This window comes from Mobula hypostoma, chromosome 8 (assembly GCF_963921235.1).
Source record: "Mobula hypostoma chromosome 8, sMobHyp1.1, whole genome shotgun sequence".
Classification (NCBI taxonomy): Eukaryota; Metazoa; Chordata; class Chondrichthyes; order Myliobatiformes; family Myliobatidae; genus Mobula; species Mobula hypostoma.
In genome coordinates this window covers 108,429,416-108,449,674 of record NC_086104.1, presented here as the reverse complement: position 1 = coordinate 108,449,674, position 20,259 = coordinate 108,429,416, and the positions used below count along the sequence as shown (strand labels likewise).

General features: G+C 43.7%; 1 protein-coding gene across 2 annotated transcripts in view; it reads left to right on the top strand.

Moving 5' to 3' along the window:
* tmem181 (transmembrane protein 181) overlaps positions 1-20,259 on the top strand; it is a 142,024-nt gene that overhangs the window by 9,994 nt on the left and 111,771 nt on the right. Inside the window, exons 1-2 of one of the 2 annotated variants that reach the window (XM_063056588.1) lie at positions 2,738-2,801; positions 15,821-15,924. In XM_063056588.1, the coding sequence (XP_062912658.1) occupies positions 2,794-2,801; positions 15,821-15,924 (112 nt within the window). In that variant the 5' untranslated portion in view covers positions 2,738-2,793. Of the gene's footprint in view, positions 1-2,737; positions 2,802-15,820; positions 15,925-20,259 lie in introns of those variants that run through there. The other variant, XM_063056587.1, reaches the window with a different exon arrangement.

The window sequence follows — 20,259 nt, the reverse complement described above, 5'->3', positions numbered from 1 at the left end:
GGAAAAAACCTGCTTGCATTTACCCTATTTATACCCCTCATAATTTTGTACACCTCAACCAATCTCTATGGAATAAAGTTCTAACCTTGAGAATAAATGACAGCTGAGAAGTAGAAGTTTTTCAAAAATCAAGTTAATAAGAGTTCAGGGTCAGCAAGTTCCAGGAGGAATTAAAGGTAAAAATGGTATGATTATGAAACCTTGAATGACAAAGGATCTTAAAGGTTTGATAAGAAGGGAGTCTTTAGCAATGTAGAGGGTGAGCTATTTCGGAAAGAAATTGTTCTTTCGTTACGTGCCGTGTGGTATAATGCATAATCTTTCCATGACCATGATTGCTCTTGGCAAATTTTTCTACACTAATGGGTTGCCATTGCCTTCTTCTGGGTAGTGTCTTTTCAAGATGGCGACCCCAGCCATTATCAGTACTCTTCAGAAATGGTCTGCCTGGCATCAGTGGTCGCTTAACCAGGATGTGATCTGCACCAGCTACTCATATGACCATCCATACCTGCTCCCATGGCTTCACATGATCCTGAAAGGGGGGCTAAGCAGGTGTTACGCCTTGGCCAAGGGTGACCTGCAGGCTAGCGGAGGGAAGGAGCGCCTTACACCTCCTTTGGTACAGACATATCTCCACCTGCCTCCCGGAAAGGAATAAGAATAGCAAAGAGGGGCAGGAAAGATATCTCTGGTAAATAAGATTAATGAGCATCCCAGGACTGGGGTATGTCAGGAACATGAGAGAAAGAGTGGGATCCTTTCCAAACAAAGGTGAGGTCCTAAATGAATACCTCTCAAATGCATTCACCAGGGAGATAGTGAGATCAGGTTGTTGTCTGTGAGTAATTTAGGACAGGTCAGTGTTAGGAACTGGGAAGTGTTAGGGGTTGTAAGGATTGTTAAATCCTCAGGGCCAGATGAGATATCCCAAAATGCTAAGGGATGAGATAGGGGCCTCTTAGTGATTCTTGCAAATGTTGCAGGAGAGGGAGCTGATACTGTTTCTTTATTTAAGATGAGCATCAGGGATAAAATCAGGATAACTACAAAGCAATGAGCCTTCCATCAGTGATAGGGAAACAAGAACACAGAACATTACAACATAAAGACAAGTCCTGTAGCCCATGATGTGCACAACTAATTAAACGAATAAATGCCCAACTAAACTAATCCTAACTAAAGATAATGGACAAAAATTGAAAGGAAAAGGATTTATGTACCTTTGAAAGGGCTGATTTGAGGTAGGTGCAATGCCTTTGTGCAGGGAAATCCTGCCTGACTATTTTGATGGATTTTTTTGAGGGGATAGGATGATAAATGTTTTCTATATGGATCCTATTAAGGTCCTGCATGGTAGGCTGGTATTGAATCCCATAATCCGACCTCACTGTCGCAGCAATCTTTTTCTGAGCCAGTCCGTTCGAGTTACGTTTCACTGGATTCCTCTCTGATTTTGTTGCTTCTGAGATTGGTTGATGTGAGAACCGCAGACCTTTCAACAGATGGAGCAGGAGCTACCTTACAGGGCTGGCATTAATTCTTCAGGTGGTGTGTTCCTTCTGCCGCATATGCAGGGTTTCTGTATGCTCTTTACACATGGATTCAAAGTCCTCAATACCATCTCAAATGCTCCTTCTCCATTTTGAGCAGTCATGGCAAAGGATTCCCAAGTTGAGATGGACAGTTTCAGCCGAGAAACAGTTTTTTCTCATAATTCATCTTGCCTCGCAACAGGGATGCACAGACCCAAGGATTGAGTTACTGCCAAATTTCAGCAATCCCATTAATGCATTCCTCCACTTATTTTCCTGTAACCTATCCTGTCTCACATCAAACCTCACATCTAGTAGTCTGGCTACCTCAGTCTCAGCTTCCAATAGCACATGCAATGAAATGAATGACAGCTCTGGAATAGGGACTGGCAGAAAGCCTGGAAATGCACATATGTCCCCCAGCAGACCACACCCAAGTCATTCTATCCTCTAAAGTTGGTTATCCGAAACTTCTGAGAATCCAGTACACTCTGGATAGTGTTTTTTTTTCTCTCTCTGGTGCTGCCAGAACTGCTGAGCGCCTCCTGCAATACATACTTCCATCTCCACCACTGTGCCTGCCACACACAAATGCTGGAGAAAGTCTGCTGGCAGCGTTCCAGAATCAGAATCAGGTTTAATATCACCAGCATATGTCGTGAAATTTGTTAACTTTCCAGCAGCAGTACAATGCAATACATGATAATAGAGAGCAAAAAAAGTGAATTACAATTAGTATATATATTAAATAGTTAAACTAAATAAATAGTGCAAAGAAAAAAATATAAATAGAAAGTAGTGAGGTAGCTTTCATGGTTCAATATCCATTCAGAAATCGAATGGCAGAGGGGAAGAAACTTCCTGAATCGCTGAGTGTGTGCCTTCAGGCTCCTGTACCTCCTTTCTGATGGTAGCAATGAGAAAAGGGCTCGCATGGTCTAGGTGAGGGGGTTCTCTTTAAGGCACCGCTCCTTTAAGATGACCTGTAAACTACGGAGCAGGCTTAGTTTTACAACTCTGCAGTTTACTTCGATCTTGCGCTGTATCCCCCCTCCCCCAATACCAGACCATTTACGGAGCGGATGAAGCGTTTCGACTTGTCCAGTTTATTCCCCCGTACAGACGCCTCCAGGTTTGCTGAGATCGCGAACCTCAGCGCGGGTGACACACCTGCGGTGCCGACGTCGAGCGCCCAACGCGGGCTCACGCGTGACGTCACGCCCAGCTGTACCGGGGCGGGGCGCAGGAACCTGGAGTCATGGAGCTGTGAGTGCGGGGTCCCGGGGCTAATGAGGCGGTGTGTCGGGGGTGGCAGGGCAGGGGGACTGCGGGTGCTGAGGCAGCGTGGGTTTGGAAACCGCAGTTTCATAGTGCGAGAGCTACCGGCGTGTGGAAGTTGGGCGGGTCATTAAACTACAAGTAGGGCCGGGAAGTTCCTGGTCTGATGAGCTGACCATAGGCCGGCTCCGGTTGTAACCTACAACATTGGATAGTTCAGCACGGAAATAGGCCCTTTAGTCCACTATGTCTGTGTTGGACATTGTGCCTCACCATCACCCCCGGCGGTCCATCCCAGACACCCACAACTCTCTGTTTAAAAAAGATCTGGTCCTGCACATCGTGTGATCTTCGTTCCCCCTCACTGTATGCCTCTGGAATTAGATATCTTTACCCTGCAAGTAGACTGTCAGTATTTCCTCTGCCTATACCTGTTAAAATTTTATATACTTCTGTCAGGTCCCCCTCGGCCTCTGATGTTCCACAGAAAACAACTGAAGTTTGTCAAACCTCTCTTCATAGCTCCTTTGCTCTAATCCAGGCAACATTTTGGTGAATATTTTTAGCACTCTTTCCAAAGCCTCCATATCCTTCCTATAACCGGTGATCAGAACTGCACACAACCCCCAAGTGTGGCTTAACCACGGTTTTATATTATAGCGTGAGCTTGTGGGTATAGTTATACGGGATAATATGCAATGACCATTTAACCTACCAGCTGGTAAGTCTTTGGGAGGAAACTGGAGCACCCAGAGGAAACCCATGTGGTCACAGGGAGAATGTACAAACTCCTTACAGGCAGCAGTGGGAATTGAACCGGGGTTGCCTGTACTGTAAAGTGTTATGCTAACCACTACGCCGCAGTTAACATTTGATTCCTGTCACAAAGGCATCAGCAGCAAACCAACTTACAGTGGTGTTATTTATCAGTGAACATGAATTCAGTCTGTCTGTCTGAATCAGGCCTACTGATGTCCATCATCTGAATCACTGGTATATCTTGTAAAAAGAAGTGGTCCCAACACCAACCCCTGCGGAACACCACTAGTCACTGGCAGCCAACTAGAAAAGGATCCTTTTATTCCCACTCTCTGCCTCCTACCAATCAGCCAAAGCTCTAACCATGTTAACAACTTTCCTGTAATACCATGGCTTCTTAACTTTGTAAGCAGCCTCATGTGTGGCACCTTGTCAAAGGCCTTCTGAAAGTCCAGATATACAACATCCACTGCATCCCCTTTATCTATCCTACTTGTAATCTCCTCAAAGAATTCCAAGAGGTTCGTCAGGCAGGAAACCATGCTGACTTTGTACTATCTTTCATATCTAGGTACTTTCCAAATACCTTTACAAATGGTAGTTGTGTTTTACTTCTATCACTTCCTCTGGCACCTCATTCCAGTTAACTATCACCCTCTGAACGGGGTAGAAGCCTGTTCTTCAGATCTCCTTTAAATTTATTTTCCTCTCATCTCAACTCTAGTTCCAAACTCCCCTGCCCTGTTTGTAGGATGGGGGTGGTGGTATAAAATTCTGACCCTCTTTCTGTTTCTTATAATTTTATAAACCTCTGAGGTCACTGCTCAGCCTCCTATGTTCCAGTGTGAATGAACTCAACCTCTCCAATCTCTCCTTATAATTACAGCTCTCCATTCCAGGCACAATCCTGGTAAATCCATTGCTACCACATCCTTCCTGCAGTGTGCTGATCAGAACTATACACGATACTTCAAATAGAGAATGATTAGCCCAACCTCCAATGGATAAATTCAAACTGCTGTGCAGTCCTTCCACATCCAAGGATGGTAGTTAATTAAACAGCTCATGGGAGAAGAAGCTCAAGGAACATAGCTGCCCTTCTAGTCTTTTGTGGGGAATTGGCAGCTCTGAGTAATAAAGACATGGTTTTACGTCCACATTCACCCTGAAGTACTATGTGAATGATTCATCTTAGCTTCCTCTCAAACGTCAGTTCCAAAGCCAGTTTTCAGCCAATCTGAGTCATTCCTCATGATATCAAACATTTTAGAGCATTGGATGTAGCAGAGGTCGTGGGACCAGATAACACCATGGATCTGGTACACTGTAACTGCACTGAAACAACTTTGTTAAATATATAACATATTTCAATGTTTTGTGTTTATCTGAGAGTATTGAAAATTTGCACATGAATTCCTGTTATTAAATGCAAGAGAAGTCCATTTACCACTAAGTCTGTTCTCCATTTATAAGGTGATGGAAGCTGTAATTGGCAGTGCTGTCTGGTGATATATGCTTATCATTATCAAAATGCCCAATTTGAGTTTTGTCAGCAACACACATCAAAGTTGCTGGTGAACGCAGCAGGCCAGGCAGCATCTCTAGGAAGAGTCGACGTTTCAGGCCGAGACCCTTCGTCAGGACTAACTGAAGGAAGAGTTAGTAAGAGATTTGAAAGTTAACTTCCATCTTCCTCTCACCCCAACCCTCCCCTCTCCACTGACACCCCCAGACTCCCCCCTCCCCCCTCTGATCCCAGCTCTCATCTGTGCCGGGTCTTTACCATCCCCTGCGACCTTCAACTGTCGGAGGCAGAACGCTCTGTCCTCAGTAAGGGCCTCACTTTTGTCCCCCTTCGCCCACACCTCAGCGAGTTCCGTGTTCGCCACGATGCGGAACTCTTCTTCCTCCGTCTCCGAGACCTGCTTCTTTGGCAAGGACTCTTCCACCCCCACCAATGACCCCTTCTCCCATCTTCAACCCTCCTCTTCTTCATGGACACCCCGCTCTGGTCTTCTGCCTGCTCTGGATCTCTTTATCGCTAACTGCCGACGGGACATCAACTGTCTCGACTTCACTGCATCTTGTTCCCATTCCAAACTCACTCCTTCGGAACGCTCTGCTCTCCACTCCCTCCGCACTAATCCTAACCTTACTATTAAACCCGCCGATAAGGGGTGTGCTGTTGTAGTCTGGCGTACTGACCTCTACCTTGCCGAGGCACAGCGACAACTCGCGGATACCTCCTCTTATTTACCCCTCGATCGTGACCCCACTAAGGAGCACCAGGCTATTGTCTCCCACACCATCACCGACTTTATCAGCTCAGGGGATCTCCCATCCACTGCTACCAACCTTATAGTTCCCACACCTCACACTTCCCGTTTCTACCTCCTACCCAAGATCCACAAACCTGCCTGTCCTGGCAGACTTATTGTCTCAGCTTGCTCCTGCCCCACTGAACTCGTTTCTGCATACCTCGACACGGTTTTATCCCCCCTTGTTCAATCCCTTCCTACCTATGTTCGTGACACTTCTCACGCTCTTAAACTTTTCGATGATTTGAAGTTCCCTGGCCCCCACCGCTTTATTTTCACCATGGATGTCCAGTCCCTATATACTTCCATCCCCCATCAGGAAGGTCTCAAAGCTCTCCGCCTCTTTTTGGATTCCAGACCTAATCAGTTCCCCTCTGCCACCACTCTGCTCCGTCTAGCGGAATTAGTCCGTACTTGTAATAATTTCTCCTTTGGCTCCTCCCACTTCCTCCAAACGAAAGGTGTAGCTATGGGCACCCGTATGGGTCCTTTTTGTTGGCTTTGTGGAACAATCTATGTTACGTGCCTATTCTGGTATCTGTCCCCCACTTTTCCTTTGCTACATTGACGACTGCATTGGCGCTGCTTCCTGCACGCATACTGAGCTCGTTGACTTTATTAACTTTGCCTCCAACTTTCACCCTGCCCTCAAGTTTACCTGGTCCATTTCCGACACCTCCCTCCCCTTTCTAGATCTTTCTGTCTCTATCTCTGGAGACAGCTTATCCACTGATGTCTACTATAAGCCTACAGACTCTCACAGCTATCTGGACTATTCGTCTTCTCACCCTGTCTCTTGCAAAAATGCCACCCCCTTCTCGCAATTCCTCCGTCTCCACCGCATCTGCTCTCAGGATGAGGCTTTTCATTGCAGGACGCGGGAGATATCCTCCTTTTTTAAAGAAAGGGGCTTCCCTTCCTCCACCATCAACTCTGCTCTCAAACGCATCTCCCCCATTTCACATACATCTGCTCTTACTCCATCCTCCCGCCACCCCACTAGGAATAGGGTTTCCCTGGTCCTCACCTACCACCCCACCAACCTCCGGGTCCAACATATTATTCTCCGTAACTTCCGCCACCTCCAACGGGATCCCACCACTAAGCACATCTTTCCCTCCCACCCCCCCCTACTTTCCGCAGGGATCGCTCCCTACGCGACTCCCTTGTCCATTCGTCCCCCCCATCCCTCCCCACTGATCTCCCTCCTGGCACTTATCCGTGTAAGCGGAACAAGTGCTACACATGCCCTTACACTTCCTCCCTTACCACCATTCAAGGCCCCAGACAGTCCTTCCAGGTGAGGCGACACTTCACCTCTGAGTCGGCTGGGGTGATATACTGCGTCCGGTACTCCCGATGTGGCCTTCTATATATTGGCGAGACCGGACGCAGGCTGGGAGACTGCTTTGCTGAACACCTACGCTCTGTCTGCCAGAGAAAGCAGGATCTCCCAGTGGCCACACATTTTAATTCCACATCCTATTCCCATTCTGACATGTCTATCCACGGCCTCCTCTACTGTAAAGATGAAGCCACACTCAGGTTGGAGGAACACCACCTTATATTCCGTCTGGGTAGCCTCCAACCTGATGGCATGAACATTGACTTCCCTAACTTCCGCTAATGCCCCACCTCCCCTCCTACCCCATCCACTATTTATTTATATACACATTCTTTCTCGCACTCTCCTTTTTCTCCCTCTGACTATACCCTTTGCCCATCCTCTGGGTTTCCTCCCCCCACCGTCTTTCTCCCTGGGCCTCCTGTCCCATGATCCTCTCATATCCCCTTTGCCAATCACCTGTCCAGCTCTTGGCTCCATCCCTCCCCCTCCTGTCTTCTCCTATCATTTCAGATCTCCCCCTCCTCCTCCCACTTTCAAATCTCTTACTAACTCTTCCTTCAGTTAGTCCTGACGAAGGTCTCGGCCTGAAACGTCGACTGTACCTCTTCCTGGAGATGCTGCCTGGCCTGCTGCGTTCACCAGCAACGTAGATGTGTGTTGCTTGAATTTCCAGCACCTGCAGAATTCCTGTTGTTTGAGTTTTGTTAGGATCACTTAGCCCCAGATCTCATTACACATGGACTAATCAGAATTCAACTCGGTTTATGCAGGGTAGATCATGTATCTCAAATCTGATTGAGTGTTTTGAGGTAATCAAGGAGATTACTACAAGCAGGACAAAGCTCGCTGAATGACAAGCAGTATGGGATGTTTTCCTGACTGGAAAATTGTAATAAGTGGTGTACTACAGGAATCAGAGCTGCAGAGCTGGGAGCTTTACTGTTTATAAAATATATAGTATAAACAAATTCCATGAGCTATGAATAGTAAGTCTTCCTTCTAAGGGTAGGGAAGTCTTAAGCCAGAGAATGTAAATAAAAGGTAAGATGGGAAAGATTTAAAAGGGACGTGAGAGGCAACTTTTTCTGTGCAGAGGGTGGTGGGTAACTGGAACTTGTAGCTAAAGGAAGTGGTAGAGTTGAGTTCAATTACAACACTCCGGACGTTTGGACAAGTACATGAATTGGAAAAGTTTAGAATTTTTAGATTTGAGATTTATGGAACAAAAGCAGCAAATGGGACAATAATATCAGTTAGGCAACTTAACATGAATGATTTGGGCTGAAGAGCCTGTTTTCCATGCAGCGTGATTCTATATAACCTATTAACTCGTGTGAATGTGATCAAGGAAATGCTGTCAACAAGATGGACAGCTTTCAATCGTTGAGTAGTTGGAAATGGAAAGCGTTGTGAAATTATTATCAACACATAAACGCAAGAGATTCTGCAGATGCTGGAAATCCAGTGTAACACACACAAACTGCTGGAGGAACTCAGCAGGTCAGGCAGTGTCTATGGAAAGGAATAAACAGTTGATGCTGATGAAGGTATCAACCCAAAATTTTGAACTTTATTCCTTTCCATAGATGCTGCCTGACCTGCTGAGTTGCTCCAGCATTTTGTGTGTGGTCACTCTGTGAAATTATCATCCCCCACCTCTACTCAGTCTGTGCATTTCCTTTTAATATAAATCCTGTCCCTAAGAATCTTCAACATCTTCCCCACCACTCATGTAGGGTTTGCTGGCCTGTAGTTTATAGGCTTATTCCTTCTGAACGATGGGACAACATTAGCTATTCCCCAGTATTCTGGTATTTTACTGTGCAAAACTCCCCTTTAGAGCCCCAGCAAACTCTTTCCTTGCTTCTTTTGGTATCCTAGGGTAGATCCTCTCAGGTCCTGGGTATTTATCCACTATAATGTGCTCCAACTTTTCTAACACTTCTTCCATAATGATATAGACATAATGATCCAGAATATTGTGTACTCAAGTCTTCATTCTCCAACCTTCACTTCCTTCTCCCTCGTAAATACCAAATGAGAAATATTCATTGAGAATCTCACTCATCCTCTGGCTCTGCACGTAGATTCTGGTCCCTGAGGGGACTAGTCTTTCTTAGTTACCCTTTTGGTTCTGATGTACTTGTATCGCCTGTGAATTTCCAAGCAGGAGGTGTCGGTAGCCTTGATGTGTATTAAGATGAATTCATTGCCAGGTCCTGGCCAAGTGCACTCTTGGACCTCGTGGGAAGCTAGGAAAGAAATTGCAGAGGTCCTTGCAGAAATACTTGCTTCATCTGTGGCCACAGGTAAAGTTGTGGAAGACTGGAGGATGGTTAATGTTGTATTGTTTCTTAAGGACAGCAAAAACAATCCAGGGAATTACAGACTGGTGAGTCTGACATCAGTGATGGCATTCAGATCTATCATCCCCAGGAAACTCATCACTAAGCTCCACGACTTGGGCCTTGTTACCTCCCAGTGCAACTGGATTCTCAATTTCCTCACTTGCAGACCCCTGTCAGTATGAATTGGCAACAACATCCCCTTCACACTCAACCCCCTGCCCTGCTCACTTTACACTTATGATTGTGTGGCTAAGTACAGCTCCAATGCCGTATTTAAGTTTTCTGATGACACCACTGTTGTTAGTCGAATCGAAGGTGGTGCTGAATTGGCATATAGGAGGGAGTTGGAAAATTTGATTGAATGGTGCAACAAAAACAACCTCTCACTCAGTATCAGCAAAAATAAAGAGCTGCTTATCAACTACAGGAGAAAGAAGCCAGAGGTCCTTGAGCCAGTTCTCATAAGGGGAACCGAGGTGGTGAGGGTCAATAACTTTAAATACTTTGGCGTAAGCCTATCAGAGGACTTTTCCTGGGACCAGCATGTAAATGCCATCACAAAGAAGGCAAGTTGGCACCTCTACTTTCTTAGTAGTTTCTGTAGATTTGGCATGTCACCTAAAACCTTGACAAACTTCTATAGATGCGTGGTGGAGACTAACCTAACTGGTTGGATCATGGTCTGCTGTGGAAACACTAATGCCGAGGAATAGGAAAGTCCCAGTCCATCTGACACCATTGAGTGCTGCAGTGGGAAAGCTGCACCCATCATCAAAAACCCCTATCATCCAAGCCATTCCCGCTTCTCAAACCTGACACTGGGCAGCAGTTACAGAAGCATTGGGTCCCATACTGCTGTGTTCAGGAACAGTTATTACCCTACAACCATCAGGCTAGGAAACAGCATGGATAACTCCATTCACTTCAACTCTGAACTGAATCTGCAACCTTCAGATCATTTTCAGAGTCTTTACAGTTCATGTTCTCAGTATTATTTTATTTGCACATTGGTTGTTTGTTAGTCTTTGTCAGTTTATGTATAGCTTTTTTGGTAAATCCTATTGTATTTTTTTCTTTAAGTGTCTGCAAGACATTGAATCTCAGGGTGGTGACTGGTAACATATATGTATTTTGATAATTTTACTTAGAACTTTCATTTTTTCTGCCTTACCAGTTAAACAGCTTACATTGAAATAAATGCAGTTTAAAACTGGGTATTCTTTTCCGATTCTGATGGGAAAGTTACTGGGAGGGGATTCTGAAGAACAAGATTTTCTAGCACTTGGATAAACATGGGCTTATTGGGGATAATTTGCATGGTGTTGTGCTTGAGAAATAAAGTCTGACAATTTGTTAGTTTTCAAAGAGGTAACCAAGAGGATAGATGAGGGTATGGAGTTGGTGTTATCTCCATGGTAGTTGGAAAGGCCTTTCACAATGTCCCACATGGTAGGCTGATCTGGAAGGTGAGATCACGTGGGATATCTGGACGGCTAGCTAACTGGCTATGCAGTTGGCTCAATGGTAGGAAGCACAGGCTGATGGTGGAAGCATGTTTTTCAGACTGGAGGTCCATAACTAGTGACGTACAGCAAGGATTGGTACTAAGACCTTTGTTGTTCTTTATTTATATAGAATATTTGAATGAGAATGTGCACGGCATGGTTAGTAAGTTTGTGAATGAGTGTGGTATTATAGACAGTGAAAAAAGTTATCAAAAATTACCTTAGGATCTTGAGCTATTGGCTAAGTGTTGTTTATTCCAGATAAGGGCAAGGTGTTGTCTTTTGGGGAATTCAAACCAGAATAGGACATGTACAGTGATGGATTCTGTTCTTGATGATGATGGTAGATGCTTGAAATGCACATTCTCCCTGATTTCTTTGGGTTTCTTTCTGATGCTCTGGTTTACTAGTACATCCCAAGTGATGTAGGTTAATTGGCTATTATAAAATGAGTGGTAAAATCTGAGGGAATTGAAGGGAATGTGGACAGAATAAAATGAGATTAGTGGGACTGCTTTGTCAAGCACCTCCACTCCATCCGCCTAAAACAGGACTTCCAGGTGGCCAAATATTTTGATTCTAATTCCCATGCCCATTCTGACATGTTGGTCCATGGCCTCCTCTTATGCCAAGATGAGGCCACCCTCCGGGTGGAGGAACACCCCAACCTGATGGCACGAATATCAAATTCTCCTGGTTAAAAAAAAAATCCCCCCCCTTTCTATTCCCCATCTGCCTATCACCTCCCCTTGAGTCCTCTCCTGCTTCTCGTTACCCTATGGTACATTCTCCTTTCCTATCCGATCCCTTCCTCTCCAGCCCTTTATCTTTCCCACTCACCTGGTTTCACCTATCACCTTCTAGTTATCCTCTTTCCCTCTCCTCTTCCTTTCCAGTTTGGAGAAGGGCCTCATCCTGAAAGGTCGACTGTTTACTCTTTTCCATAGATGCTGCCTGACCTGCTGAGTTCCTCCAGCATTTTGTGTGTTTTGCTTTGGATTTCCAGCATCTGCAAGTTCTCATGTTAGTGGAAGTGGTTACTTGAAAATCAGCATGCTCTTGATGGGCTGAAGGGTCTGCATCCTGCACTGTAAAACTCTATGATCTTGGGTATCTTGATCCCTCTGCTTGAAATTAAATATTTGATTTGAATGCTACTGAACATTTTAATGTAAAGCTATGCATTAGCCACGTCAGATGTTTGTACATATTCACGGCAATTCCATGAATCATAATGGGTGTGATCCTTTGTTGAACACATCACAGAGAACGATTTTAAGTCGTGTAAAGAAGAATGGATACATTATTCTTAGCTAATCAGTGCCTTTCAAATCACCTATAAGTCTGTGACATTCTGAGCGGTTGAAACCATTCATACAAGGTAGGAATTTTACTTTGTAGAATAGGTAACTTGTGGAATGAGTATCTGCAATCGAACTAAGGTAACCAGTGTTTCTGGGAAAGGCAGGCATATGTGTATGATCCCTTTCTAAACCTAATTATACACTGTTTTCTTACCCACTGGTTTGTCCTGTTTGAAATGGGTGATGAAATTCACGTGGGAATGGTTGGAGAAATTTTGTACACACGCAAAATGCTGGAGGAATTCAGCATGCCAGGCAGCAACTATGGAAAAGAGTGCAGTCGACGTTTCATAGAAACATAAAAACATAGAAAATAGGTGCAGGAGTAGGCCATTCGGCCCTTTGAGCCTGCACCACCATTTATTATGATCATGGCTGATCATCCAACTCAGAACCCCGCCCCAGCCTTCCCTCCATACCCCCTGACCCCTGTAGCCACAAGGGCCATATCTAACTCCCTCTTAAATATAGCCAATGAACTGGCCTCAACTGTTTCCTGTGGCAGAGAATTCCACAGATTCACCACTCTCTGTGTGAAGAAGTTTTTCCTAATCTCGGTCCTAAAAGGCTTCCCCTCTATCCTCAAACTGTGGCCCCTCGTTCTGGACTTCCCCAACATCGGGAACAATCTTCCTGCATCTAGCCTGTCCAATTCCTTTAGGATCTTATATGTTTCAATCAGATCCCCCCTCAATCTTCTAAATTCCAACGAGTACAAGCCCAGTACATCCAGTCTTTCTTCATATGAAAGTCCTGCCATCCCAGGAATCAATCTGGTGAACCTTTTTTGTACTCCCTCTACGGCAAGGATGTCTTTCCTCAGATTAGGGGACCAAAACTGCACACAATACTCCATTTACTACATTTGTCTTTACCAGTCTTTTCCTTTTTTCGGGCCGAGACCCTTCAGCAGGACTGGAGAAAATAAGATGAGTCAGAGTTCGAAGGTGGGGGAAGGGGAGGGAGGCCATTGGAGAAAGAAAAAAGGGGGAGGAGCACCAGAGGGAGGCAATGGGCAGGCAAGGAGGTAAGGTGAGAAGGAAAAGGGGATGGAGAATAGAGAAGTTGGGGGTGGGGGGGAAGCATTACTGGAAGTTTGAGAAATCAATGTTCTCCTCCAGTGGTGTTGCTCCTGCAACCTCAGTGAGGCGTCATCATGACAGTAGAGGAGGCCATGGATAGACATGATGGAATGGGAATAACATTGATTTCTCAAACTTCCAGTAATTGCCCCCCTTCTTTATTCCCTATCCCCTTTTCCCTCTCTCACCTTAACTCCTTGCCTGCCCATTGCCTCCCTCTGGTGCTCCTTCCCTTTTTCTTTGTCCAATGGCCTTCTGTCCTCTCCTATCAGACTCCCCCTTCTCCAGCCCTGTATCTCTCTCAACAATCAACTGTCCAGCTCTTTACTTTACCCCCGCCCCCAGTTTCACTGATCACCTTGTGTTTCTTTCTTCCCTCCCCCACCTTCTAGCTCTGACTTCTCATCTTTTTTCTTCAGTCCTGCTGAGGGACCTCGGTCCGAAAACATTTTCATTGATGCTGCCTGGCTTGCTGAGTTCCTCCAGCATTTTGTGTGTGTTGCTGGGATTTCCATCATCTGCAGATTTTCTCTTGTTTGTGACTGGAGAAATTTGTTTCAAAGGTTGTTAAATTTCAGTTTCGATCTTCTCTCTCGGGTGCTTCTGATGACTTTTTGGCCAGGGAGATGGCAAAGTGGATGGGTGGTGGGATGGAGATACATTTTTATCAAAGGAGGTGTAAGGTGCTCCTTCCTTCCCTCCACTAGCCTGCAGGACACCCTTGCTTAGCTCCCCTCACCCCCACCTCCCCGCCGATCAGAGTCACGTGAAGCCATTGGAGCAAGTGTTGAATGGTCGTTTGAGGAGCTGGTGCATGTTACAAATCCTGGTTATGCGCCAGGCAGACAATCTCTAAAAAGTATTGATAATGGCTGGGGTCACCTGCCTTGTAAAGACACTGCCCAGATGAAAGCAAACTACTTCTGTGGAAAAATTTGCCAAAAACATTCACGGCCACGAACTCATGGCCGTCAAGTACATGGCTACAATGATGATGTACAAAGCTGAGCTGTATTGATTGCTGTGGATAGAGTCAATGGCACTCATGTCAAGGACAGGGTCACGGGTGAGGAGATCGTTAAGGTGTTTTTGTCAGCAGGGACTGACTGCCTCTTTGCTGTTGAGATGTTCACTTGCATTTGCGGCTCTCAGTGATGAAGGGCCTTGGGTGTTGTGCCTGTGTATGTGCTGCTCAGCCTCTAGAGCTTTCTGCACCTTCAGGAGTTTAGAGGAATCAGGAACTCATGAAATCCTACCAGGAATTGAAAGACACAAAAATGCATATATTCCCATTGACTGGAGAATCTAGAACAAGCAATCAGTCACAAGACATGGGGTTTGTCAGTTCGCGTGGATATCCCAAGTTTCTTCAACGAGAGGGAGATGAACTTTTGGAATTCTCCACCATAGAAGATAGTGGAGACCATCCATCCACCTGAACCTATCCTTCACCCCACTGTCTGCTGAACCCCATTATGATTCCCAAGTACTTACTGTGGCTGGGAATCACGAGGCTCTCCATACACTACCAAACTTTCAGCCTTGTCGTATTTGGCCCGAAGGTGGCCTTCGGTTCGTGTAACTTAATAGTGGCCATCAGTAACTGTACCTATTTACAGGTCAGATATTTTGCAACTTAAATCCTCATAACATCGTTATAATTGCTTTACTGTTCCAATTTATCTCTGTCTAGCATTACTGACCTTAACCTCAGTAAATGAGAGATCAATAAAAAAAAAGTGCTGCTAGCCCTATTCTTACTTTCACTGGGTCTTGTTCATTTATCTGTTGGAAAGTTTAAAAAAATACACTGAACTTGAACTTACAGAGAATGGATTTTTTAATTAACTCTGAAGTAAAGTAGGTTCCAGCACCTCAACTGACTGATGTTTATGTTGGACCTCATAAGCATGGTAGATTTAGGGATGTGGAAGAAGCCAGAATTAAAAATGAGCTGAATCACAATAGTTTGGATTCAAAAAAAGGAAATGTTTATTTATCGGGTTGAAAGCAATATTTCTAATTGCAACAAATTTTATCTTGAATTATGCATTCTTAAAGTTCAAGGGAATTGTTGAATTTACAAGCATGTAGTTATACTCTTTCTTTCTTGAACAGAGATGCAATCCCTTTAATATGATTTCTATGTTTGTAATATCTAATGACCTATAATGTGGCTGCACTAATGCAATGAAAAATATGCTTGGAAAAGTTTGTGCTAATTTTGAGATAGAGTCTTTCAGACTTTTCATTTCACTGGTAGTTTTATTCTTTTCTTTGTAGAATAGCACCAATGCGATTATATACTCTCTCCAAGAGACACTTTGTCCTGGTGTTCATGGCCTTCTTCATATGTTTTGGACTGATAGTTTTTATCGGGATAGCTGGTGAGTACAAAATGATGGAACTTGATATTTGGTATTATTTATTGCAAGTTTAATTAAAAACAAACATGTATAACCAGGTAGAAAGATTTTACACTTATTGCCAGTTTGTTTTTTAAAATATGCTTAGGAAGTGGGGGACATAGGTACTGCATAGTTAAACATCAATCCTCAACTGACCGGAGTGGAAAGTCTTAATTACGTTGCGTGGTGTGGTGGCAGCTCCTTCACTCTCTGAGGAGTATCAGTGAGTCATTGGATTTTTACAACATTCTAGCAGCTTCCATGTTTTCCTTTGGTGCCAAGCTATGAATTACCAGTTTAACTTATCGTCCACAATGAAGTTCACATGTACTGTGTGTATTTTTGGTGGAATTCAGAAAGAGTGAGACAGTGTTTGGAATATTGTGTTCAGTTTGGTCAACCTGTAAGAGAAAAGAAGCATTAAGTTGGAAAGAGTGCAGAGGATGTTAACAAGGATGTTGCTGGAACTCCAAGGACAGTATTAGAGAGAGAGGTTGGGACTTTATTCAGTGGGATGTAGGGGGATAAGGGGTGGCCTTATAGAGGTGTATAAAATTGAGGGACATAGACAGGGTGAATGTGCAATCTTTTTCCCGGGGTTGGGAAATCAAGAACCAGAAGAGATGGGTTTAAGGTGAGAGGGAAGGTATTTAATAGAAACCCGAATGGCAACATTTTCGGCAAGTGAGTGTTCAGTATATGGAATGAGCTGCCAGGGTGGTGATTGATCCAACATTTAAAAGGTACTTGGACAGGTACATCGATAGGAAAGATTTAGATCAGAGAGTTCCCAACCTGGAATCCACGCAGCCTTGGTTAATGGTAGGGGTCCATGGCATAAAGAAGATTGTTAACCCCGGGTTAGAGGGATATGGGCCAAATGTGGGCATAGATGTGAATCTTGGCCAGCATTGATCAGTTGAGTTAAAGGGCCTGTTTCAATGCTGTATATCTCTGACTCTAGAAATAATTTTAGTTATAGACTTCATTTTTAGTTACAGACTTCCTTTCAAGTTTAAACATGGAACTTCTGAGCAAAAAAAGTGATATGGGACAATAGTTGACCAGGTCAAAAAAATTAGTTAACTGAAAATATAAGCAGTTAATTATACATTAAGTGAATAAGACTGAATAGGATTGAAGACTGAAAACTGTGCCTGTTATAGAGTCATAGAGCACTGCAGCACAGAATTAGGCCCTTTTACCAATCTAGTCCATACCAAACTATTATTCTACATAGTCCCATTGACCAACACATGGATCATAGCCCTCCATATCTTTTCCATGCATGTACTTACCCAAATTACTCTTAAATGTTGAAATTGAACCCTCATCCACCACTTCCATGCTCTCACCACCCTCTGAGTGAAGAAGTTTATTTATTTATTTAGGGATTCAATGTGGAACATGCCCTTCTGGCCCAACATGTCTAATCAAAGGACAATTTACAATGACCAATTAACCTACTAACCAGTCAGTCTTTGGACTGTGGGAGGAGATCCATACATTCATGGGGAGGACATATAAGCTCCTTACACTCTGCCCCAAAATTCAACTCTGAATTCTGATCTGTAATAGCATTGTGCTGATCACTATGCTACCATAGTTACCTTTCATGTTCCCCTTAAGTATTTCACCTTTCACCCTTAACCCATGGCCTCTAGTTCTAGTCTCACCCAGCTTCAGTGGAAAAAGCCTGCTTGCGTTTGTCCTGTCTGTACCCTCATAATTTTGTATACTTCTATCAAATCTCTCCTCATTCTCCTACGCCCCATGGAATAAAGTCCAAATCTAATTCAACCTTTCCCTATAGCTCAGATCCTCAAGTCCCAGTAACATCCGTGTAAATATTCTCTATATTCTTTCAATCTTTTGATATCTTTCCTGTAGGTAGATGACTAAAACTGTACACAATATTCCAAATGAGGCCTCACCAATGTCTTATCAAACTTCAACATAGCCTTCAAACTCCTGTAGTGAATACCCTGATTTGTGAAGGCCTATGTGCCAAAAGCTCCTTTACGACCCTATCTACCTGTGATGTCACTTTCAAGGGATTAAGGATCTGTATTTCCAGATCTCTCCGTTCTACCACATTCCGCAACACCCTACCATTCACTGTATAGTTCCTGCCCTGGTTTGTCCTCCCAAAGTGCAAGGCCTCACATTTCTCTGCATTAAATTCCATCTGCTATTTTTCAGCCCATTTTTCCAGCTGGTCCACAGCTTTCCTAGCTTTCCTGTCTATCCACTACACCCCCCACCTTGGTGTCTTCCACAAATTTGCTGATCAAGTTTACCACATTATCATCTAAAACATTAATATAGATGACAAGCAACAACAGATCCAGCACAGATTCCTGTGGCAGTCCACCAGTCAGAGAGTGAACTATCTCCTACAGGCTTCTCCTGTTAAGTCAATGTCTAATCCAGTTTATAGCCATTTTTTTAAAACCACATATTCATATTACATTAAAGAAAATGAGAATTATCAATGGGTATATCAGTGGCATTCCAGAGACAATATTTGAGGTAACTTTGTGAATTTCGTATTTTAAAATGTAAAGTGAAATGGACAATAAAGCATCTGAGTTCCATAACTACAGAAACACACTTAGTGATCCCATTTCAGAGCAATAAAGTTCATGATGACTTTTTGTAGTCTGGAAAACATTAATAAAGACATTGTTGTGTAATCTTGAACAGCAAAGGGGTCCTCAGTGCTGTTACCTGGGCAGATATGTGCAGCTGGGAAGAAACCGAGTATTGGAAATCCTGGATAAATGCATAGTAAATTTGACCACTGTCTTTGAATTGTTGGAAATTCCAGATGAGCTGCTCTGTCCCCTTGTTTGTCCAGGGTAAGACTGTGAAAGTAGAATATCTTTGTGATTATTTTTATTATTTATTCACTCATAGGATAAGCATTGAACTCAGAGACTTTCACATCCTAATTGCTTTTAACCTGCTTCTGGCATTGTTGTTAGCTAGTTTTGAGAATTTGATAAAACATTATTGAATGCACCCAGATATCTTGTAATGTGGGTAAACTTGAAATTGCTGCTCATAGGAGAACTGAAGGATTTGTGAGCAGCTGTCGAAGCATTCTTGGAGATGTGCTTTGCACATTGTTGAGGGAAATATATGCCTATGATGTCGGATGTATGCTCCAAATGACTTGCTGGATCTGGGTATACTGGACCATGCATACACTTGTCTGTGAATTTGGACGGCAACCAAATTATTCAAAATGCACCCCTGTAAGAGGCCAGGTACCTAGCTTCATGTCTCACAGGTAATCAAAAAGAATGTTTCTTAATGCTAGGCACAGAAATAAACTTTGAGAGGAAAGTGCTACACTATTTCCTTCCAACTGGGAACAACAGGCACAGTTCTCATTTGCACCTAGCTTTGAATTTGGATTGAATCTGTAATGCATCTGAATTAACTCAAACTAAAAGCACAGGTTGTTGTTGAGGGACTGCTACTTGGTAGCACTGTTGACAATATCTTCAGCAAACAAGGAGCTTGAGAATGAACTGGAGTTGTGCTTTGTGCTGCTGGATTTGTTTTAAACTTGTGGCTACGACCATCCTGGGTGCCACTGTAGCACAGAGGTTAGCGCTATGCTCTTATAGCTGGGGCGTAGGAGTTCAGAATTCCATTCTGATATCACGTGTAAAGACTTTGTACATCCTTCCCATGAAGTGCTTGGATTTTTTCTGGGTGCTGTGGTTTCCTTCCACAAACCAGAGAAGTGCCAGTTAGAAGGTTAATTGGTCATTGTAAATTGTCTCGTGACTAGGCTACGGTTAAATTGGGCTTATTCCGTGCTGAAACTCAATAATAAAAAAAATCCTCAAGTATTGTCATATAGATACTGGTATTGTAACTGTATAGGAAAAGCTTGATTTAGTTTACAGTGAGTTGTTTCGAAAGATGTGTAGTAGCCAGAAGGTGGTGCACCTCACATCCCATTAACATTGCCCTACCATCCCTCACTCCACTATGCCACAAGATTTCATGCTGTTCATGGGGGCTTGCTTTTTTTCAAATTGCAAGAAGTACTTTCTCATTGTTTTTCCATAATTGTTTCACTCGAGCATCTTAGTCCCTAATGTATTCAATGCAGAATATGTTCAGCTATTCATCAAGTATTTTGAGGTAGTTCTTTGATAAAGCTGCTGATAATTCCAAAGGTACTTTTGCAAACGACATTCGCCTTCTGACATCTTTCTATAAACTAAATCCTTCCCCTTGTCTACAGTGATCCCCAGTCTCAAATTGCTCTTAGCCCTTTGATCACTGGGTACA